We start from the raw sequence: 25,564 nt of genomic DNA on the forward strand, positions 1-25,564 counted from the left end.
ACATGGATGCAGATGAAACTGAGATTACTCACACACCATCTTTTTAACTTCCACTTCAGTTTGACAATACTGACTTTTGTTTCCGATAGATGAGAGTATGGTAATATTTATTTGTGTGATATTTTTGTAATCAGTCCATGATATATTTGATTTGCAAGCAGTGAATGTTGGGCAAGTTTGATCAACCCACTTCCAATCAATGAGAACAGTGATCTCTGATAATGGAAACACTTATCTCTGTCAATGAGAACAGTGATCTCTGGAAACACTTATCTCTGTCAATGAGAACAGTGATCTCTTCTAATGCAAACAATGAGAACAGTGATCTCTTCCAATACAAACACTTATCTCTGTCAAGGAGAACACTGATCTGTCAATACTTTGTTTAATGATGTTTCTTAATTAGAAAAATATGATAAAATGAAATGTGAAAGTCAATGTGATAGTTTCATGCCACATTTTGGAGGTATCACCACTTTTTAGACAGTTTCCCAATGTGTGGTATAACTGGTACGTTCTAGTATCACAATATCGTCATTCCTCCAGCACTTCAAGAAACCCAAGGATCAAGCCCTTGATTTCAGCTTTTGTTAATTTGGGTTTGGATCACAGGCAATAGCTTTAAGGTTTTGTTAGGTTTGTTAAGATATCTTACATTTAATTTGAAAAGTACGATAAAATGAAATATGTATGTCACTGTGATAGTTTCATGCCACATTTTGTAGGTATCACAGCCACTTTGTGGACAGATTTCTGGTAAATTCCAATACAGGGTACAACTGTGAAGGTGTAATATCACAATATCATTGTTCCTTCAGAAATTCAAGAAAACTTGGGATCAAGCAGTTGAATTGGATCACAGGCAATATCTTTATAGTTCACTGTTGAAAGGTGTTCTCTTTGTGTGTCTCAATTCATTGCTAGTCATAAGTCAAAAGCAGTGTTTTTGCTGAGATATTTTATTCACAGATCAATTAATGAGAACCAAGCTTCATTTGTATTATAACAAATACATTGAACACTGTATTGCTACCCATGATGCTCAGCTCTCGAATGGAATGTAGCAACCTCATCAGATTAAATCAATACTTGCAAATGGTTTTTTTGACATTATGATCTCAACAGTGTGGAAGGGACTGGATATTTGATTTTGGGAGGGGTGGTTCGGTGAGATTATTAGGCCAGTGGGGTGTTTTGATTAAGTGACAGCGAAAGACAGCAAAATCTGATAGTGTCCTGAGACAAGTCCCACAATGCCCTCAACCACCCACCCCACATTCCCCATGTTATAAATGTTTAGTCCTTACAACCATATTCTTCCGTGACCGTGAGTTAATAGTATTTAGGATTCACATTTTGTTTAACAAAATGTACCAACTTACTGATACAGTATTCTTAAAAAAGGGTAACAGTGGTCGTAATAGAAGCCCAAAAAATTGTTTGTTTTCCCAAACAAGACCCAGTCCACATAATTCTGTCCATATGACTGAATGATTTCATGTCATACATCATTTTGGGGGAAGAGAACTTGTCCTTATCAAATTTGCACTGGTATTTTGATTATGAGGATCATCCATGTAATGTTTCATTGTTACTTGGGTAGGCCTGTTCACCAGTATACATCAGGAGATGACTGAGTGAGTTTGGCTTAACGCCGCTTTTAGCAATATTCCAGAAACATCACTGCGGGGGGACACCAGACATGGGCTTCACACATTGTACCCATGTGGGGAATCGAACCCGGGTCTTCGGAGTGACAAGCCAACACTTTAACCACTAAGCTACCCCACCGCCCTCTGGAGATGACTCCATGCATGGTTGTAGGTTTGATGTGTGTTATGTCATCCTATGCTATAATAAGCTTATTTCAGGTTTGTCACTCATTTCATGATGTTGTATGTCACAGTGCTGTTGTTGTAAGTATGGGTAGTAATTAATCATGAACAGTTTATTTTTAGTTTATTTGTAAACTTTAACTCAAATATGGAACATGTGCTTTCAGCTATGACAGATCAAGTTTAAAATATGTGAAATGTAATAATTTGTAGTGTGTATTTGGAATGTCAGAACTTTTATGTATATTAAACAACTCATCATGATGATGATGATAATGATAGGTATTTTTAGATCCACACCAGTGGTCATCTTAAGCTCATATATGGCATGTATATTTCTTGTATATTTGCTTGTAAGCTCATTTTGATAGAATATATCTTGTTATGCCTTGGTCCATTGTAAGGTTTTGTACATGTGAGAAAGAGAGACACTGAAAGCCGTTAATCTAAGCCAGTAAGAAATAAACAGATTATTTCAGTATGAGTAACTTTTGAACCTTTATCTAATTTGGGAACTGATTGACAGGTAAAGATCACTCCAGTATGAGTGACAAAGTTCAGATTATGATGCGATTATGATGCGAATGGATGGTATTTTTGTGTTTTAGAGTTTGGAATAATGAGATCAATTCCACAGTTCATCTGCAAGGTGATTGACTGAGGAATGGCTAATTTGAAAAATTACTCAAGAAGCAGGTTTTGTAGGTCCGAGAGAAATATGTCGTCTGTAGGGAGGGGTCCTGAAAAGGTTTAAGGTCAAGGTCAAGGTCATTAGCAAGGTATTTTGAAGGTAAAGGTCACTGGAATGGTCATATCTGTGGGACTGAGAGTTAGCAGAGACCATGGTCTCTGGAGTTAATATCCCTGTTTCCAGCTGCAAATAATCTAGCATATGATCAAATGTTATTTAGCCAGACATTCTGTATCTGACGCATTTATTCTGAAGACATGTAAGTTAGGTCATGAAAGCACAAGTGCATGCAACTTTTTTAGTAAGTTTGTGAGTGGCATATCATTTTCTGTTTTAAGTTGTCTTGCAACAAACAAGTTTCCCAAACCAAAAGTATATATATGCTTTCCTGAATAGGAAATGTGGCATGTGTTGTCACCAACCCAAACTGATATCATTCGACAAACAGTGGTATGACTTACTGTTTAATGTTCTGAAGAAAAAGGACTTTCTGGTTCAAATTGTTCTCATTGGGATGGGTTTCCCTAAAAATAAATGATGACTAAAGACTCGAACTGATTTGGCTGGAATCTAGTTCCTCATGAGGTTGTACTCAGAAGCTTGTTGAATGGCTTAAGATTTCTGGGCCTTTCAGAAAAGGTGGTGAGAGGTTGCTTCTGTTTTTGCAAGTCCTTGCAAACACTCTTCTAGTTAGCTGTGATATAGCTGGAATATTGCTGCTTGCTGTGTAGACGGTATTTGTCTACTTGTACATATAGTGTGATCATTGGTCCTGTCTATAATCAAGATGGTAGCATGGAGACAAATGAGTGCCCACTGTATATGACATTTACATATCCTGTTATCTGTTATATGCTTTTGTTTTAGTATGTCACTGGCAGGACACAAGTAAGAGATGTTTTTATTCATTCTGTGCATTTTACCCATAAAACATGCAGTTTACATAGGTACTCAGTTTGTCACAAATAAACAAAATAAGTAAACTGCTATTACATTGATTTGCTCAGTTGAGATTGGAAACATGAGATTTACTGTGACAGCATGAAAGATGGTTACTCTCGGTCCACGAGAGCGAGATTAACGACCCGTTTGTCAGTGTGATGGATGTACAGATGACATAATTGAAAACGTATTTAGAATGCAAGGATCAGATTTTCAAAATGAGAATTTTGTACATTGTGCACACACAAAAATCAAATTGTATGCAGTGACAGGGCTCCAGATAATTTTTCAACATCAGGAGTATGTACTCCTTATTTTTTCAATATAAGAGTACTGGAAAACTTTAAGAGTACATTTAGAGTACTGAAGTTTCTTTTCATGTATGCACCACAACATTGCCAATCTTGTGTAAACAGGTCAATGAAAATAAAACAATACTTTTTTCGGATAAATACGACTGTAAATGATTCTAAGACCGTACACCATTGCAGTGGTGCGTATCTGCTACTTTTTCCAAAACATGTCCTTCCGTACATACGCCGATACGACCCTTATCTGGAGCCCTGGGTGACATGTTTGCTGATGACAGTTAACTGGCCAGGTATTAGTTAGGGACCTTCAGCTATGTTTGGTTACATGGATCTGTATTGTGAAGATACCACCGGTTACTATATGTGATTAATTAATATGTGATACAAAGTGGCCAGACAAATGGCCACTGTGATGAAGGTTGTTTTGGATATTTAGATGTGTTCTTGAATTATCTGAATCATTTTGAAGAAAAATGGCTATACTGTTCATGTTCGTTTAAATACCTAGAATGTGCAATGAGCCTGAAGCTATCGTTTGTCTAAATTATTTGCAAGAGCCAATTTCTTGCTGTTGTTGAGACAATATGTTTTATTCTCTTTTTCAAACAGAAATATATGTGTGAATAGCAAAGGGATTGGCTTGCTCAATGTTCAGTGTATTTAGGCCTCTAACCTTGAAGGTGCATAACCTTGAATTCAACAACCAAAGAAACTTGGGAAAAGGAGTTTAAATAATTACGACTTCATACAAGCCAACCCTTGATGCAGTAATTGTTTCGGAAGACTTATTGACGAATATTATGATATCGAAGTGCTCATGCAGTCAGTTATTCCCAGTTGATCTGAGGACAATACGAGTAGTATTACCACTTGTTTAAAAAATGAAGAAAATGGTTATTCGATTGGATCGGTTTTATTGTCCGAACTCAAAACAGCCCTGGAGACAAAAGAGTGGATTGATTTTACTGTTCCCAATAAAATGGAGGCATGATAAACAGGAAAATCAAGGAGGCATTGATGCCTGGAAAGATTCTGCCTGACAATCTTTGAAACAGTCTCTTGTTTTAAGTGTGAATCCATGTGCAATACAGGTTACAAAGATCCAGTCCAGTTTATTGTCTTTTATACCAGCCCCTGAGACTTAAATGAGCACATTTGGATTAACGATATGCCACTGTGACCTTCTCATCTTGTATGAATATTTATTTCATTTTTTTATTTTTGTGTGGAAATACCTGAATAAACAATGCAGTGTGACTAATAATTTTGATCTAATGTAAAAAAATTAGTGAAAATATGATTTTGTATAGATTGTGTAATAAATTGTACATAATATTTTCTGTTTTTTTCTGTTGTGTGTATTTTCCTAGTTCAGTCTATGAAGGAGTGATTAAAACAAGTACTTCAACTTACCTGGATGCAGTTAGTCCTCTTAGAGGCACCTTGGGGTAGTTTAGTTGTCGAAGCATGTCACACTTAAGACATGGGTTTGATTCCCCACTTGGGTACAATGTGTGAAGCCCATTTCTGATGAAAATTGCTAACAGCAGTGTAAAACTAAACTCACTCATTTCTGATGTCCCGGCTGTAATATTGCTTTTTGCTATAAAAGCAATGTGAAACCAAAACTAACTCACTCACTCACTTGTCCGTGCGATTTATCCACCTCTTTTTTGATTGAGCGAATTCAATGTGGGCCTCCTGGTGTACATGTGATGGTTCTTACTGTGTGCAGGGGCGTTGGTGTAGCCTAGAGGTTAAAGCATTCGCTTGTCACCTTGAAGACCGGTTCGATTCCACACATGGGTACAATGCGTGAAGCCCATTTCTGGTGTCCCCCCGCCATGATATTGCTAGAATATTGTTAAAAGGGGCGTAAACCTAAAGGCTCACTCGCTCACTGTTGTATCTGCTCCTACAGCCATGCAGTATGTGACATGGAATAAGTTTTAAAACGTAAGTTCCAATTATACACTTTCTCCTATCTCTGGTTTAGTCAGTTCAGAGCTCAAAAAGAATGACTGGCGTAGGCGGATGCAGGGGTGCGCACCCCCCTTTTGTCCTGAAAGTTTATTAAATGACCCATGAAAACGGGTGAAAATGAAGTGTGCACCCCCTTTCTCATAAAGCTGTATCCGCCCCTGGCTGGAATTTGGTAGGCATAGAGTTGGCTCGTCACGCTGAAGACCCGGAATCCCCACATGGGTTCAATGTGTGAAGCCCATTTCTGGTGTCCCCCGCCGTGATGTTGCTGGAATATTGCTAAAAGGGCGTAAAACCAACTCAGTCAGTCAGTCAGTCAGTGGTAGGCATAGAGTGTGCTGCACGTTTGTAGGGTTCTGTATATATGGGATATGTGTGTGGGTGAACTGTTTTGAGGCCGTACACGAAAGTTACATTTCGGGACAAAAGCCATATTTTACATCTTTATTTTGTGATTAAGACGTCGAGTTTAGACGTCTTTTACTTGTCAAGATATTGTTCTTCGGAAAGTTAGATTTGGGAGAGAGATTGTACACCAATATAGCAAAACATCATCATAGAGCTAGAATATTGCTGAGCGCGTCCTTCAACAACAAACAAACCAATAAAGATAATAGTTCGCAAGAAACGGAACCCATAGCTTATATTGTTTTACTTTTGCAGTGTGTCTAATGTACCAAACATAACGGAAAAGGAGACGTGTAGTTGAATATAATGTACATTATAGGGAACTCTAAATATTTTCTCTCGTGGTACGTGTCATTTACACATCAGTGTGCGTTACAAATAGGATTAAAATATTTCCATGCTCACAAGTAATCTCGGAAATAGCATTGTCCACAGAGTGAGTACGGTTTTACCACCACCAGAAATGGGCTCCACACATTGTACTTGTGGTGAATCGAACCCGGGTCTTTAGCGTTAGGAGCCATTAGGCTAGGTAGGTGGTTGGTTGGGTCTCGGTAGGTAGGTAGACTGATTTACATTATTATTTGCAAACGGGTAGGTGCATAACGTCAGACCTCGAGGTGGTGGTGGTGGAATTGGGTTTAACGTCGTGCTTGAGAATATTTCGCTCATATGACGACGTGCATGCGTGTGTATGTGTATGTGCGGCTGCTTGTACTAGCCCAGACTTAAGCTGGTTTTATAGTGCTAGCCCACTGAGATATACCATGCCGCAGTGAAGCATGAATACCCCACTCAGACACATTATACTGACTCCGAGCCGACCAGTCCTTGTTGTACCCATTAATGCTGAGCGCCAGGCAGGGACCAACAAGTACCATATTTTAACGTCTTTTGGTATGACGCGGTCGGGGATCGAACCCGCGACCTTCCGCACTCCGGGCGGACGCTCTAACCACTACACCACGGAGGCGGTCGCCTATACAATCTTTTCTATCTATACTAAAATTTATATATGAGCAATATTTCTCCTGTACATTTTATTAGAAGTGAGAAGACTTCTTTAATACCATATTATATATTTTCGATATGTGTATTCAAAGGTGACCAAACGATATGCAGCCAAATATAACGAAGAATGTCAACTATTGATCGTTTGTTTGTTGTTTAACGCCGCACTCAGCAATATTCCAGCTATATGGCGGCGGTCTGTAATTAATCTAGTCAGGACCAGACAATCCAGTGATCAACATCATGAGCATCGATCTACGTAATTGAGATACGATGACATGTGTCAACCCAGTCAGCGAGTCTGACCACCCGATGCCGTTAGTTGCTTAAAAATTACGACAAGCATCTGTTGCTGAAGGCTTATTCTAACCCGGATGTTCACTGGTACCCAATTGTTCTTTTATTGTAACACGTGTTAATTTAAGGGGATTAATTATGAAATTCTTGAGAGGCATTTAGATTTATTATGTTACTAATTTTAACTATCCCTTCCAGAATAATACCTGCTTACTGCTCGCTTGTATGTGAGTCCCGGTCACGATCAAAACCCGTGTACAAAATATCAGATAGATCTATGAAATGCATAGAAACATGTATTTGGTATGCTTTATCACGAGATGTCATTGTCACTCAAATGTCAAAATAAGTCATTATTGATGTAATATTGATGTAATATAAAACATCAAGACTAGAGGATAACAGTTTTCATTTTCCAACGAAACACATTACAGTGAGATTAAAATGTAAATGCAAACGAGTGAATGAGTAAAGTTTTACGCCGCTTTTAGCAATACAATATATTCCAGCAATATCATGGCGGGGGACACCAGAAATGGGCTTCACATATTTTACCCATGTGTGGAATCGAACCCAGGGCCTAGATTTACGAAGCTCTCTTAGCGCTAAGATAGTCGTAAGTTACTGTATGGCACTTACGACTATCTTAGCGCTATGAGAGCTTTGAAAATCTAGACCCAGGTCTTCGGCGTGAAGGTGTATATACACGACAGACATAATTTTTTTACCTCGGATTTGCATTCTAATCTCACTGGAATGTGTTTCGTTTTAAAATAAATTTAGATACCTAGCTGTTTTTCTCTACTCTTGGCATATTATTTTGCTCCAACAATGACTTATTTCAAAACCGCCTCCGTGGTGTAGTGGTTAGAGCGTCCGCCCGGAGAGCGGAAGGTCGCGGGTTCGATCCCCGAACGCGTCATACCAAAAGACGTTAAAATATGGTACTTGTTGGTCCCTGCCTGGCGCTCGGCATTAATGGGTACAACAAGGACTGGTCGGCTCGGAGTCAGTATACTGTGTCTGAGTGGGGTATTCATGCTTCACTGCGGCATGGTATCTCAGTGAGATAGCACTATAAAACCAGCTTAAGTCTGGGCTAGTACAAGCAGCCGCACATACACATACACACGAATGCACGTCGTCATATGAGCGAAATATTCTCAAGCACGACGTTAAACCCAATTTCACCTCACCTCACCTCACTTATTTCAACATTATCATTTCCACCGCGGGCTTAGCGAAGCCTAGTGGTTAGACTAGTGGTTAAAGCGTTCGTCTCATTTACGCTTGACTGACTGAGTTTAGTTTTACGCCGCTTTTAGCAATTTTCCAGCAATATCACGGCGGGGGACACCAGAAATGGGCTTAACACATTATGCCCATGTGGGGAATCGAACCCGGGCCTTCGGCGTGACGAGCCAACGCTTTAACCACTAGGCTACCCCACCGCCCCCATTTACGCTTGAAATCGGGATACATGTATTTCTACAAGGGACTGGCTTTTAATCACTGAAGGTAAGTAAATAACAGTAATTGACAGATAAATTGACGGTTTTATGAAAACTTCGTTTTCTTCAGACTTTTTAACCTTTTTCTTCGTTATTCATAATTGGATTTAATATGAAACACTCTTCCTTACATTGATGAAGTGATTTTTGAAAATAATCTGGCCCTAATACGCTTCCATACTTCGGATCTCCTGCTGGATGTTATGCGCATCAGTTGCTGCACAGAATTACCGGACAGCAAGCGATGTCGTCAAAACGCCGGTAAGGTCAACTGTGTTGCTGACTGAGTTTAGTTTTACGCCGCTTTTAGCAATATTCCAGCAATATCACGGCGGGGGATACCAGAAATGGGCTTCACACATTGTGCCCATGTGGGGAATCAAACCCGGGTCTTCGGCGGGACGAGCCAACGCTTTAACCACTATGCTACCCCACCGCCCTCAACTGTATGGCATAATGCAACGTTAGAATCTTATAGTCGTCTTATATTTCTAGGTAAATATGATGCATACCAGCATGTTTAGTCACGTAAACCACAATTAATAAGAGATGTTAGTTGCCGTGTTGCGATCGATGTGCTTAGGTGCGCGGAATTACCGGACGGCATATAATATGATGCGTTAACTGAGAGATCTGTTATTTGGAACGGGTTATAAAGCGCACTAAGATGCTTGTTTGATCCCGGTTATGTAAATTGTGTGAAGGGATATGCATTTATGTTATCTACTAAGCATATACACGCGCTAGGAATATGAATGGGTTTGCCATTGAGCAATCATTGCGCGAGTCAGTGAAGCGCCAGCGCATCACACACGGGGAACCAGACTGACGTAGTGGGAGTTACCTCCCTTGAACAAAGTGTCCACAGGTGTTCCTGATCAGCTGGTGTGCAAGCCTTCTGCTTGGAATTGTCAAGTAAACACTGGAGTTCGTCCTCAGCACGTTGTCAGTAGATTGTTACATTGACTGGAAAGATGGCTTCCATTGGAAGGCTTGATGACAAGGTTGCCCTGGTGACAGGTGCGTAAGATTAAGTAAAGTTAAGAATTATAACAATTGATGCGCTTAATGCCATGAACCAGAGACCATATACCGATGGTCTCAGCATGAACCAACAAATAATTAATCTTCTCGTATGTCATCTTTTCATCGTTATTCCTCGGTGCATTTCTCGATTCTTCTGTTTGGTAAAGTGGCGTTTGTAGAAATAACAATAGTAATTCTGATACGATGTGGAAAACAGCTTAAATTGCCTATGTAGTAGATTATTTTCGTGTTAGTGGATACTAGTAGTCCTTGATCCCTTGAAAATTAGGGTGATTGGTACCACTTGGGGCAGCAAAGGGAGACCTATTTCTTTCAACAGCCCTACATGTGGTTATAATGTTTTGATGTTATAGCAAAGTATTTGTGGCAGCTATTTCATAAATATGATCTTTGACCTCTGAGGTGTCTCAAAATCTTGGAAAAATCAATTTTTGCTGCCATGTGAAAGAAAACAAACTTTATTAAAAAACATTTAGTTGTTAGGAAGTGTTTGTTTATAGCCGAGAGCAGTGATGCAGTACTACACATTCAAGACGTGACCCTGCCTGGTATATATGTGTCCCAGTCCACCCAGCTGTGAATGGGTACCTCATTAGAATGAGAAAGCCACAATAACCCTAAGCGCATAGTGGCTGCAAGAGCTGTATACTCCCCAGGGAGTTGAGATTGATAATACGATGTACGTTGAGATTGACATCCAATGATCGAGAGGAAAATACCAGCACCTTGAGCATGCACTAGTTGCCTGGATATGTGCGCTATATAAATATCCTATAAATAATAATAATAATAATATATAGGACCGCATCAAGGCAGTGTTGGGATTTTGTGGTGAAACTGATCATAGATACTGATATCATTCTGGAACTGCAATTCTTGAGAGGCATTTAGAAGTTGGTGAATATTTCTACATTCTGGAACTGCTGTATTCCAGCAACTGAGGTCAATCACATTTGTGTAAGTTGCCCTAAGTTGGCACAGTCTGGCCATAGCTGTCACGATATCATTTTGGAAGAGGGACTAGCAACTTGGTTGTTCAGGTTGGGTATTCTGCCAACACCGGTGATTAGTTTAACGACAAATACTCAACAGTTACACAACATTTCAGGCTTTTAGGGTTGAAAAAGATTAAAGCTTATTTCAACCTCACTCTATGAATAATCAGAATGTTTTTGCATGCATCTAAAAGAATAAGGCTTCATTCAACTTTACTCTATGGATGATCACAATGTTTTATTCATGTACATGTATCTATAAGAAAATAGCTTCTTTCAGCTTCATTCTATGCATGATCAGAATATTTTATGCATGTGTCTAAAATGTTTTGCTTAATTCATTCACTCTGTGCATGATCAGAATGTTTTATGCATGTTTCTATTTTATTCTCAGCAGATTTTGTTCTGGTGAAACAACAGCCTATCTGTCATTTTGTACAAAACTCTTGAATAAAATAAAGCTTCATTTAATTTCACTAAATGCATAATTACATGTATAATGTTTTGTGAGTATCTTAAAAGTTCTCAGTAGTTTTTGATCTGGTGAAACAACTGACAATTTGTTCCAAACTTTGAGACCTTCTGCTGAGTTACTGGGTAGAATAGCTGGGGTTTAGGCACCCAGGTGATCAATTTGAACTGATAGCCACCCCAACCAGTTTGCAACAAAACTGTTTTGTGTTGAGATTAATGTAGGGTACATGACTGACTGACTGAATTTAGCAATATTCCAGCAACATCACGGCGGGGGACACCAGAAATGGGCTTCACACATTGTACCCATGTGGGGATTCGAACTCGAGTCTTAGGTGTGACGAGCCAACGCTTTAACCACTAGGCTACCCCACCGTCCGTAGGGTACATGAACATCGGGGTAAATATGATTCTGAGGTTTCCAACACAAACCAAACTGGCTGTATCTGTGTCACTAGGGTGATAACGTGGACGTCATTTATGTTAAGATTTAGTTCCTGTCACAGAATGTTTTTAAGCAATGAAGAAACGTGTATTTTCAGGTGCCAGTTCAGGTATTGGTGCCGGCACAGCCATATTGTTTTCTCAGCTGGGAGCCCGTGTCATCATCACAGGGAGGAATGAGGAGAACCTGGAGAAGACAGCAGAGCAGTGTACCCAGGACAAGTACAAGGTGAAGGTCACGGACACGTTGGGATAGGCGTTTTCATATGCAGTGTTTAAGATATATAAGGTAACAAGGTATCCAAGTATAAGGTAAAGGTCACGGACACATTGGGATAGGCGTTTCATATGCAGTGTTTAAGATATATAAGGTAACAAGGTATCCAAGTATGCGGTGAAGGTCACGGACACGTTGGGATAGGCGTTTTCATATGCAGTGTTTAAGATATATAAGGTAACAAGGTATCCAAGTATGCGGTGAAGGTCACGGACACGTTGGGATAGGCATTTTCATATGCAGTGTTTAAGATATATAAGGTAACAAGGTATCCAAGTATAAGGTAAAGGTCACGGACACGTTGGGATAGGCGTTTTCATATGCAGTGTTTAAGATATATAAGGTAACAAGGTATCCAAGTATAAGGTAAAGGTCACGGACACGTTGGGATAGGCGTTGTCATATGCAGTGTTTAAGATATATAAGGTAACAAGGTATCCAAGTATGCGGTGAAGGTCATTGGCACTTTGAAATTCACAAATAAATTCATCTTCAGTGTATAACATATTGCATGTAAGCAAGTTTTTTGTGCCTAGAATTAGACGGGTTTGAAGCGGGGTGGCGTTATGAACTGCTTAGAAGTATAAGGTGAAGGTCATTACCCATGAACAACTGTGTATGATATACGGTACAAGGTAAACAGGAATCCAAATATGTGCATATCACAACTAGGTCTCTCACGAGTCCAAAATTTGGGACTCGAGTACTTGAGGAGTCAGACCCCGACTCGGACCCGAGTACCCGACAATTTTGATGCTTATCTAAAACCAAGCATACATGTGGCTGTTCGAACTTCCAATCTATGAATAATGCAGCATTTATATGTGAATCTAAACGTTCCTGAATAAAGCAATTGATATTCAATGTTAATGGAAGTATCTATTACCTTTTTATTATTGCAAACAGAATGTGAAGGCAACGTAAGTGTCACTGTGACCCAGTTGTACAGGATCAATTATGTGATTAATATTCATGAGTTGGGCCGGTGATACCTTATTACGCATGTAAATGCTGTAACATGATAGGTTGTGTCCCGGGAAAAGAAACCAATCAATGTACTTCTCTTTTCTTTTGGTTTTAACTTTGACTGTGCTTTCAAGATTATCTAATATTAATATGTCGTTGCAGTTATGACATATTAGCAACTTTTAAACATTCACCTAGACGATAAGTCACATAATCAATTAACCTTAATCATGGTTACCTCATAAGGATGGGAATAACTCGATGTGCCTTGTGGCAACAAGAGTTGCATGATCCCCAGGGAGTTGAGACAATAAGATGTCCCGTTGAGATTGACCTCCAATGATTGAGGGGAAAAATACCAGCGCCTTGAGCATGCACTAGTGCGGGAATATGTGCGCTATATAAATATCCAATAATAATCATGATGATTTTAATGGTTAAATTGCGGCAAAACATGTGCACAAGCTGGAAGATATTTAGACAAAGCATTCATTGATTGGTGCTGTTTGGTTATCTTGTAAAGATGGGTCGACTATGGAACTTAAAGAATAAAATATGTAAAACAGGATTGATGTTTAATTGAGATTTCTTATAATGAAAACGTTTTGGTTTCAAACTAAAGACTAAGCATTAATTGAGTAACACTACACTGAATTTCTTCTTCCGAAACTGTAGACGCAGATCACGTCAATGGTATTTATTGTGATTAAAACTTTTAACTATTTCAGGATTTAGGTCTCTAAGTGTGAATGCTATTTTGAATGTGTATGTATGTGTTGATTGTTCATTATGTAACACTGAAATACACCGGATAAGAACGACTGAATATATATGTAGAAAACAAGTTGAACAACAAGAGTGAAGAATAATTGTATCAAATTGTTTGTTTAATGAAATTAATGCAAGAAAGCAAGAACACAAGGCCAAGTTGTAAAGAACATAGCTTATTATTGAAACACGACAGATATCATACTACCATTTCTTTCATTTTTGCTTTTAGAAATTGCCATTAAAAGTGACATAACTTTATCATGAAACAACAAGTGAATAACACAACTTATTGAAATGAAAATATGAATGCAAACCCGTATGCCATAAGACAGCATTTCGGTTATTGGGCCACTAAATCACCATTAAATGCATCCAGGCATTTTTTTCTCATGATCATCCATCTTGATTGCGTGAAACGTTTAGAGTTATCTCCCCTGCGAGTCCTGGAGTCCATTCAGTTGGACTCGAGTCCTGCGTTTGATGTGTTCCACAGAAGAGTAGCCTAGTGATACAACCGATGTCACTTCTATTATATGATAGCATAAGAAGACCAAACGTTCTCTATTCCTTTAGGGTGCATTGGGGAAGCCATCTCGCTCTCTCTGTTGCTCCCTCACTCACTCACTCACTCACTCACTCACTCAACAAGACATTTTTGTTTGTATACGTTGTCTTGTCTCATGAAGTTCCATGTCCTCCACAGCCCGTCCTCCTGACTGGTGACCTGTCAAAGGAAGAGGACACGAAGCGTATTGTGGAGGAAGCCATCGCAGCCACAGGCAGGCTGGACATTCTGGTCAGGAACATTTAAATTACAGTTACTTATTGCAGTCACTCCATATCATTTATATATAGCCCAGAAACGTTGTGACATACAATCAAGAAGAAGTTGTCATCCATAATATTTGCGTTTTACATAAATGCAGTTTTCATTCCACAGCCACACCCATGTGCCATTCATGCACTATAATGTTGTGAACCGCCTCCGTGGTGTAGTGGTTAGAGCGTCCGCCCGGAGAGCGGAAGGTCGCGGGTTCGATCCCCGAACGCGTTATACCAAAAGACTTTAAAATATGGTACTTGTTAGTCCCTGCCTGGCGCTCAGCATTAATGGGTACAACAAGGACTGGTCGGCTCGGAGTCAGTATAATGTGTCTGAGTGGGGTATTCATGCTTCACTGCGGCATGGTATCTCAGTGAGCTAGCACTATAAAACCAGCTTAAGTCTGGGCTAGTACAAGCAGCCACACATACACATACACACGCATGCACGTCGTCATATTAGCGAAATATTCTCAAGCACGACGTAAAACCCAATTTCACCTCACCTCACCTCACCTCACCTCACCTCACCTCACCTCACCTCACCTCACTATAATGTTGTATGGTGCTCTGTACTCGTATGTGCGGATCATGTTTGTTTTCACTTGTCAACTCATGCAGAACTCCAAACTGATTTGGCCTCTGTTTACCTAAAGTGTTGTGCTGCAATATATATATTTTTGTAGACAAAGGCCAAATTAGTTTTGAGTATCCTCGCTTAGTGGATTTTCCCACGCTTAAGAACATTCCTTGTTTTCTCAATTATTACGGGAACAATTATATAAGTTGCCACTAGCTCATTGAAAGGCAACTTTATCTTGTACACAAGCCATCATCTCAGTATTTGCAATGCCTGTGGGACACAACCAGCATCTCTCTAGTGTGAGTAAACACTGCTGTTCGAAATGTATGCCGCCTGAAAACAATCTTACAAAATAAGTCACTGTCAAGACCTGATGATAATGTAAAGAACACTGCTCATTGTTGAAGTGTCCAGCTGTGTTTCAGTAAGTTTTTCAAAACAGCTGGGATTTACAGTATTGGCTGGACTAAAAAATACAATGTTGAAGTGTTCCGTTGAGATGTTAATGAAGAATCCAGGACAAAATCCACCCGGACAAAATCCACCCCAAAATTGCAACCTAGGACAAAATCCACCCGGACAAAATCCACCCCTAATAAATTTCACCCTAAGAAAAAAAAACTAATGACATGTTTAGTCAAATTAATTTGATTCATATCAGTCATTCATAATCGATTACAAAAACAACCAAAATACATATGTAAGCACATTTTGCATATATAAATATGACAATAGCACATTTTCACATTTCACATTTATGAATTATTTGTGCATCAATGCATATATAAATATGACAATAGCATATATTTCACACATAATGAAACATCATATTTCTTGTTATTATTCCTTATGAATCATTCATGCATCACAGCTAGGAACAACAGCCAATTAGGAAAACGTAAATGCTATCTAAACAATGCTTGAGAAAAACATCTTGATCAAAGATCAGGACTCACTAAAACTTTTAACTACAGCAATTTTGTCCATTTTTCTGTTAAGAAGAGGTGGATTTTGTCCGGGGGGGCAATTTTCGGGTGGATTTTGTCCGGTTACCGTTAATGAACACTGAGATTGGCTGTTATTCAAAGTGTATTATTTAGTTGTTTCTTTTTTCCAAATTCATTTTGAATGTAAATTGTTAAATAAATGTGTTAGCAGATGTTTATTTGGTTTCTCTTGTTCAGATTGTTGACATTACCTGTATTGTAAGTAAAAATAGAGTAAGTGCCCACGTAACTGAGGGCAGGTGTGTCATGGGCCCATTTTCTGGAATGGCTATTAGTGGTTACTAAATGGTTAAATCGTGGAACCAAACCATTGGATCCAAATTCATTTGGTATTTTTCAACTGAATCATCAGTAGATTTAGCTGAAACGTGTACAAATGATTGCTATTTCTGGCTTTCTTTACAAGAAATTATGCTCATAATATCGATCCTTTCACATCAAACAATACCAGGCAGGACAGGTAGCACAGTATAAAATTATCAGTCATCATGTCAAGTGGGATGTATTATCCAGTATTTCATATTTTTTTGCACCAAGTTTATTCAACAATTCATTTATCAGAATTTTCTGAAGTTATGGAGTGTAATTTTCTTCTGCGTAAAATGCTCGATTAATTCAATGCTTTCTTTTTCTCGCCTTAGTAGGGGAGGTAACTGGTAGGAGATTCAGATATCTGGATACCGAGTGCTCACATGAGTCCTGGAGATTTGGCTGTAGTCAGGAGACACACAATAGATATGTTAGCAATATTTAAATGCTATGATATCAATAATATTGATGAAACTTTCCAGATTTATTACAGCTGTATACAGTGTGCATTATGCACCATGGCATGTTGCTTTCATTAAGTGACCCGGTGCGACTTCAGCAGCGTATTGGGCCAAGCTTGTTTTGTCACTCATCATGATGTCCAATAACATCCTTCATATTTTTCTTTCATATAGGTCAACAGTGCTGGAATCCTGGAACCTGGTAGTATAGAAACCACAAGTTTAGAACAATTTGACAAAACTTTCAACATCAATGTAAGGTGAGACTGTTAAATACATGTATTTTATTGTAATAGAAATGTTGTACAAGTAGTTAAAACAAGTCTTGCAGTAGTATCGTGACAGTATTCTACTTTCCCTTCCAGCAAGATAGGTTTCTGACTTTTTTCAATGGATGTCAAGCCTAACATGTCTGCCTATTCCAATCTTTCTAAGGCAAGATAGTTCACTGACTATACAAGTCTAGTTTCCACCCTTGCCAAACTAGGCTGGAGTTATACAGAGTTATATTTCAGCTGGGATAATGATTCTGTGCATAGTCATGTAACTATAACCTTCTAGTGCTTCACGGGCAGCTAGGGTTATCCGGGGTAATAATGAACTGTGTGCCAGGGCTTGATTTAAGCCATATTAACCCACTTGCACCAGGTGCAACCTACGATAAAAACCTAGTTGCATCAGTCAAATTCCAGTTGCACTGTTTTTATTGCAATATGTAATATCAGAAATATGCCATTGAATTATTTAGATGTTTTATTCAGAATTTACCCACTCAAACACTGACTTGCGCCTGGTGCAAGGTAGACTAATAACTAGGTTGCATAATGGTGTCTGCAGGGTTCGTTCACATGCAGGATATGCAGAGCATGTGAACCGATAACTGGACATAGGCAGACATTTTCCAAGTCTTTTCATGTTTTGAAAAAAGACTGGTTTTGTTGCAAATGAGATCTTGATTATCTATCACACAGTCTTTTTGACTGGGCTCTGCCATTTCTTTGAAGCAAATGCTATGGATGTGAGAGGTGAAATATGACTGGTCAGTAGCAGGGACATATAAGGGAAATGTATCATGAAAGCTATATACATTCAGTACCACACTGTGACGACCAGTGACTCAAGACACTCCCTCATCGTTGTTTCAGGTCCATCTACCACTTAACAATGCTGTGTGTGCCTCACCTGGTGAAGACGAAAGGCAACATCGTCAACGTCTCCAGCGTCACAGGGCTCCGAGCAGTATGTTATTTTATTTCAGGTTTAGGCCAGACCAATTTTATTTCTTGTTTTACGGATTTTTGTCCTCAGAAAACCTAAAGGCAGGAGGGAAAAAAAATAAATTTATGTCACCAGTCAAAGTAATATTCTTTCAAAATACTCAAAGTATGGTACTTTTGGCAATTTATGAAGTGTATATGGGGCAAATAACAATGTAAAAACAAAATTTCTTGTATGTTTACATTTTTGGCCAATAAAAACATTAGAATTTTATTGGTTGAGCAGGGATAATTCCTTTTTATTTGTTTTCTTATTCTTGAAAAAATACAACAGGCAGATCCGTAAAACAAGAAATAAAATTGGTCTGGCCTTAAATAGATATGTCTGATTTATATTAAGTCTAAGATGTCATCGTATCCCAGTTGCCTAGATTGATGCTCTTGTTGATCACTGGATTGTCTGATCCAGACTTGATTATTCACAGACTGCCTCCATATAGCTGGAATATTGCTGTCTGAAAGAGTTGGTAGTATATCCTTTTAGTTTTTGTTTTGTTGTTTTTGCAGAATCAAAATTTGCTGGAATTTTTTAAACATTGTCTTTGTATTTCTCTTTTTGATAGCATCACTGAAAGTGTTAATGTTGTTAAAATGTTTTGCTGATTTGGGATCAACAATGTCAGTCATGAACAACTGCTACAAAGCTCCAGACAGGGTTATAGGAAGCACATTTCAGTTGCACTGTATGAATGCGAATGTGACAACTATGTGAGAACATTATGGAATTGCAGCCCAAGTCATTCCCTGTCTGTAATTGCTTCAATAAAATATGAATATTTCATTATGGATATTCATGAAATCAGGGGGGCGGTGGGGTAGTCCAGTGGTTAAAGCGTTGGCTCGTCACGCCGAAGACCCGGGTTCGAATCCCCACATGGGTACAACGTGTGAAGCCCATTTGTGGTGTCCCCCGCCGTGATGTTGCTGGAATATTGCTAAAAGTGGCGTAAAGCCAAACTCAGTCAGTCAGTCATGAAATCAGTGCACTAAGTTCATATTTCAGTTTCCAGGTGTCTTATCATACTGCATGTCTAAGAGAGCCATTGACCAGATGACAAGATGTGTGGCTCTGGGTGAGTATTCAAGATATACATTGACAAGTGACTAATTTTTATCAATATTTGCTATTGAGGTTACTTCAGTTGTGGGGGTTTGGGGTCTGGTCATTTGATTATGTGGGTTAAGTGTGTGTCATGCAAATTTTCTTCTTTTTCACAGAATTGGCTCCTAAACAAGTCAGAGTTAACTGCGTAAAGTAAGTCTCTTATTAAATATAATAGTTCATTAATATTGCACATTTATCCATGCACATTGTATGCTTAAAGCGCTGACTTATTACCCTGATCAACGAGTACAGAACATCCTGTGGAGAATACAACTGGTCGCCTGTCAGGCGCTCAAAGTTCAAATTCAGACTACCATCGTATCATACCAGGTACCCAATTTACTGCTGGGTGGACAGAGGCAATTTTGGACAAACTCACTTGCCTAAGGTGAGACCACATGCGTCACATATGCTTCGTTGTGGGGCAGGACTGAAGTCCTAGAAACACTCAGGTGTCAAGCTGCCAAACACGGTCACCACTCCAAGGACTCTCCGCTCTCAGCGTTGCTTAACTTCAATTGATTGTGACCTGAGCTCATTGATTATAATAACAATAGTCATGATTGTAACAATAGTCATGATTATAACAATAGTCATGATTATAACAATACTCATCATAATAACAATAGTCATGATTATAACAATAGTCATGATTATAACAATACTCAGGATTATAACAATAGTCAGGATTATAACAATAGTCAGGATTATAACAATACTCAGGATTATAACAATACTCAGCATTATAACAATACTCAGCATTATAACAATAGTCAGGATTATAACAATAGTCAGGATTATAACAATACTCATGATTATAACAATACTCATGATTATAACAATACTCATGATAATAACAATACTCATGATTATAATAATAGTCAGGATTATAACAATAGTCAGGATTATAACAATACTCAGGATTATAATAATCACCATTACCATCTCATGCTCAGTTAGAGGTTGGTATTAGTCACCATGTCTGCAGCAGTTGGAATTTAAGAAATTCCCAATAATGTTAAATAGCAACTTACTTCATGCCTGTGTAATAATGAGATGTATTTGATTAAGAACAGAACATATAACAACAAAAAGGTTTTAATGCTAAGTTTTACATAATTGCATTGATATAATTGCAATCTCACAATATTTATCAAATTAAAGGAATTCTGAACTCCCAAAACAACCTATTTGTGAGAAAGTAACCATTTTTTCCAAATTACCATCTGGGGGCGCTCAGTTTAGACCACTGCATTAATCTCTGAATTATCAACAGCCCAGGGTGGAGTCTGGGTCGGAATATTTCCATAGTAACTCATGTGAGAGATATTTATGTCATGAAAACATTGTTTTTGTGAACAAAGTCTATGAAAATATGCTTGTTCTGTTTTATAACATATTTGATCACAAATTGTAAGTGTTATCCTCTGACCCATTGGTTACAGTCCGGGTGTGATTGTGACAGAGGTCCACAAGAGAGGAGGTATGACGGAAGAAAAGTATGCACAGGTAAGTTGTCCTCACAGCTGATGACTCCATGTACCTGGAATATTGCTGAGTGCGGCATTAAGCTACAGACACAGCTGATGACTCCATATACCTGGAATATTGCTGAGTGCGGCATTAAGCTACAGACACAGCTGATGACTCCATATACCTGGAATATTGCTGAGTGTGGCATTAAGCTACAGACACAGCTGATGACTCCATATACCTGGAATATTGCTGAGTGCGGCATTAAGCTACAAACACAGCTGATGACTCCATATACCTGGAATATTGCTGAGTGTGGCATTAAGCTACAAACACAGCTGATGACTCCATGTACCTGGAATATTGCTGAGTGTGGCATTAAGCTACAAACACAGCTGATGACTCCATGTACCTGGAATATTGCTGAGTGCGGCATTAAGCTACAAACACAGCTGATGACTCCATATACCTGGAATATTGCTGAGTGCGGCATTAAGCTACAAACACAGCTGATGACTCCATGTACCTGGAATATTGCTGAGTGCGGCATTAAGCTACAAACACAGCTGATGACTCCATGTACCTGGAATATTGCTGAGTGCGGCATTAAGCTACAAACACAGCTGATGACTCCATGTGCCTGGAATATTGCTGAATCGGCATTAAGCTACAAACACAGCTGATGCCTCCATGTACCTGGAATATTGCTGAGTGCGGCATTAAGCTACAAACACAGCTGATGACTCGATGTACCTGGAATATTGCTGAGTCGCGGCATTAAGCTACAAACACAGCTGATGACTCCATATACCTGGAATATTGCTGAGTGCGGCATTAAGCTACAAACACAGCTGATGACTCCATGTACCTGGAATATTGCTGAGTCGCGGCATTAAGCTACAAACACAGCTGATGACTCCATGTACCTGGAATATTGCTGAGTGCGGCATTAAGCTACAAACACAGCTGATGACTCCATATACCTGGAATATTGCTGAGTGCGGCATTAAGCTACAAACACAGCTGATGACTCCATGTACCTGGAATATTGCTGAGTGCGGCATTAAGCTACAAACACAGCTGATGACTCCATGTACGTGGAATATTGCTGAGTGCGGCATTAAGCTACAAACACAGCTGATGACTCCATGTACCTGGAATATTGCTGAATGCGGCATTAAGCTACAAACACAGCTGATGACTCCATATACCTGGAATATTGCTGAGTGCGGCATTAAGCTACAAACACAGCTGATGCATCATGTGAAGTCTCAGTATCATTTAAATATTTTGCTCTGATACAGTCGAAGTAAACTTAGGCTCAGTGTTATTCGTTACACTGCTATGCTACCCTAACAAACTCTAGTAGAGCATTACCCGTGAAGGTCCGGGTTAGAATATTGATCTTGCTTGTCGCAAGAGGCGACTAACTGGATCGGGTGGTCAGGCTCGCTGACTTGGTTGACATATGTCATCGGTTCCCAATTGTGCAGATTGATGCTCATGCAACATGTTGATCACTGGATTGTCTGGTCCAGACTCGATTATTTACAGACCGCTGCCATATAGCTGGAATATTGCTGAGTGTGGCGTAAAACTAAACTCACTCACTCTAGTAGAGTGTCACGTCAGCTAACCTTTGAGCAACCTATGACCGTCCAATCAAACATGAGACGGATTTAACCAATCAGACAACAGCTACAATTTAGGATTAGCGGAACTTACAAAATTTTGTCTTCCCCCCCGGTCATTGACAATGATCAACAAAAGAAAATACGCATAAAATTCAGATATTTAACCTGCAGTATATATGCTTGTGTGTTTCTGACATAGTTACTATTAGCTTATATTTCCGCAAGATGACATCCTTGAATAGTGACAAACAGCAACTGTTTACTCACTGTGGTGAATAATTGTGTATCACTCTCAAGCGATCGTGTGGAAAATAGCATTCGGAATCATTCGAGTACAAATGTTTTCGAGGTAAAAGTTTAGACAGAATGTGCAAATGTTAACTTTCGCAATTTGGTAAGCTGTGTTCTGATTGGTCAGTTCAAAAGTTTAGTTGACGCGACTGTCTACTAGAGCTTGTTAGAGTCAGTATAGTAGTGTAACGAATAATACTGAGCCTAAGTGTACTTTGACTGGGTCTGATACTGTATGACTCTGTAGAAGGAGGTCTGTCATCTTAGAACCAATCAGCTATGATCTGTCTGTACAAATCCACGTCCATGGAGTTATTCCAAAAATTTGCTTTGTGATTCTGTTGTTGTATCTATAACAACGTATGGTATGGATTGAGGTAATATAGTTTTCTAGTGAAGGAACCTTTTGCCTAATGTTCAGCTCACCTGTTGTCTAGGAATTTGTAACTGACTCAGCGTTTAAAATTCCCGCCTGCCCGACCATCCGAAACGGTCTATTTTCATCTCAGACGGTCAAATTTCAAAAGTAGCCTGTCCGGTGGTCTGGTAGATATTTTTACCCCAAACAGTATGTATTTCATAATATCAGACAGGTTCTCTTGTCGTCAGTTTGAGGTGTTTAAGGTATGATGAAAATTATGTTCAACTACTTACGATTGGACAGTTCATGTTACAATAACCAATCACAACATGTGTAATTTCAGTTTATTGTTGAAAACCGGACAGGCAAGTTTGTATCTGGACTGGTAATTTTTTAAAGTTACCAGTCGGGCTGTTTGGCTTGGATTTTGGGAGTTTTAAACACTGTCTGACTGTTAATAAAATTGTTCTGTATTTAAAGTTAGATTTGATGAGATGATTTTATTGAATGTTTCATCACTTCCGTGCCACAGAAAATTATCCAGCCGTTTGCTTATCTGAATATTTCAATTATTTTCTAGGATTATACTCAGTGTTTCTGATGAATGCAACCAGTGAATGTTATTTGTTTTCCAGTTCCTTGAGCACTGCAAGAGCACACATGCCTTAGGTCGAGTAGGAGAGGTCCGTGAAGTTGCCAACGTCATCGCCTTCCTGGCCTCCGACAGTGCATCATTCATAACGGGCAACACGGAGGCTGTAGACGGAGGTCGCCATTGCATGTGTCCACGATAAATGTCTCCTAGTTTCAACAAGACTCTGTATTTTCATCACAGAAAAAATCTATATCTCTTACATCAATTCGAAAAATCGTGTTTTCTTGAACTTCTTTTGAATAGAATAATTTAATGTATCACACCACTCTAACTATGACATAATGATCCCATCTTCAATACTACCCGAGGATTTATCAGTTTAGGGACCATTCATAATTTATGGCTAGGTGGGGTGATGATGATTTTTATGGAGAAGCATGTACAATGTGAATCTCACACGCACGCCACGCACGCCCGCACGCACACACACACACACACACACACACACCGAAAAACTTATGTACAAAGTAAGTGGAACCCCCTCCCCCCTGTCATGTACAAAATCAATTACCCCAGCCCTCTTTTTAAAGTCCCAAAGTGCTCTTTCTCTCTCTGGGGGCGGTGGGGTAGCCTAATGGTTAAAGCGTTGGCTCGTCATGCCGAATCCCCACATGGGCACAATGCGTGAAGCCCATTTCTAGTGTCCCCCACTGTGATGTTGCTGGAATATTGCTAAAAGCGGCGTAAAACCAAACTCAGTCAGTCTCTCTCTCTCTCTCTCTCTCTCTCTCTCTCTCTCCTCCCCAAAGTACATGTGTACACCCTACCAAAATGGGTGACCCACCCTTAAAATCAACCCACCCACAAGCCATAAATTATGATTGGTCCCTTACACAGTAAGGTATACACAGTATAACTCCATTTGACAGATGACTATTTTATTTGTAAGAGACGAGTTTAATAACTCATAATGGTTATTCATATAAGCTCATGTTTTCCGCATTTCATTTACATGAGATATATGAATACAGTTTCACATATTCAGGATGTTATCTTTATTATTAACAGGATGTAGAAGACGTCCAACAACATCAATCTCATCAAATGAGGGCATTGCCTGTCATGTTAATATATAGGTGTCCAGGCCAAAGAAAGAATCTCATGGTATTATTCATGACTGAAAAGTTACAAGAGTTTCACAAGATCTGTAAATTCTTTCTAATTTTTAAATAATTTGTATTGAGTGGACAATAATTAATGGATTTAGTGGACAGTTTCGCTGACTTCGTTTCATCATGTTTCATACAGATATTGTACACGGGTTATTAGCAAATAGCAAGTGAAACGAAGTCATGAATCTTATTACTTTTCAAGAGGGATCATAAAATTTGAGTCCTTTTCAAGACTTATGTACTTGTCAGCTTGCTGAAGGGGTTAACCTCTTTGGTCATGTGGACAAGGTGTCCGACTTCCGATCAGTAGGTCCGTGGTTCAAATCCCAGCACAGGACTCGGACAGTTTATGGTTGCTACATCATCATACCCGAAGGTGTTAACAATGTGTATATCACTAGACTGTCTGATCAACAATCACCAATTCTAGCTATATATACTATTTCTATGTGTGGCATTTTAGAAGTTACGAAGTACAATATTGGCAGTCTTTTTATGGATATCAACTTAA

The 25,564-nt window shown here is 39.1% G+C and overlaps 1 protein-coding gene across 1 annotated transcript; it reads left to right on the plus strand.

Moving 5' to 3' along the window:
* The first annotated feature begins 9,821 nt into the window (after positions 1–9,821).
* LOC124270992 (3-oxoacyl-[acyl-carrier-protein] reductase FabG-like) lies at positions 9,822–24,146 on the plus strand. The gene is made up of 9 exons (XM_046706059.1): positions 9,822–10,009; positions 12,048–12,178; positions 14,667–14,759; positions 17,320–17,405; positions 18,291–18,384; positions 19,426–19,495; positions 19,641–19,677; positions 20,973–21,036; positions 23,922–24,146. The coding sequence occupies exons 1-9, from the start codon at positions 9,964–9,966 to the stop codon at positions 24,078–24,080; spliced, it is 780 nt and encodes a 259-aa protein (XP_046562015.1). The 5' UTR covers positions 9,822–9,963; the 3' UTR covers positions 24,081–24,146.
* The last annotated feature ends 1,418 nt before the right edge of the window (positions 24,147–25,564 follow it).

This window comes from Haliotis rubra, unplaced genomic scaffold (genome assembly GCF_003918875.1).
Source record: "Haliotis rubra isolate DU_JTF1 unplaced genomic scaffold, ASM391887v1 Scf1564, whole genome shotgun sequence".
NCBI lineage: Eukaryota > Metazoa > Mollusca > Gastropoda > Lepetellida > Haliotidae > Haliotis > Haliotis rubra.

What these genes read in the sequence shown, in the direction of transcription:
- LOC124270992 (XM_046706059.1), top strand. Translation starts at nt 9,964, where the DNA reads ATGGCTTCCATTGGAAGGCTTGATGACAAGGTTGCCCTGGTGACAG. An exon ending in CAAGGTTGCCCTGGTGACAG is followed by an intron (nt 10,010 to 12,047) that starts GTGCGTAAGATT and finishes GTGTATTTTCAG; the next exon opens with GTGCCAGTTCAGGTATTGGT. An exon ending in GCGTCACAGGGCTCCGAGCA is followed by an intron (nt 18,385 to 19,425) that starts GTATGTTATTTT and finishes TTCATATTTCAG; the next exon opens with TTTCCAGGTGTCTTATCATA.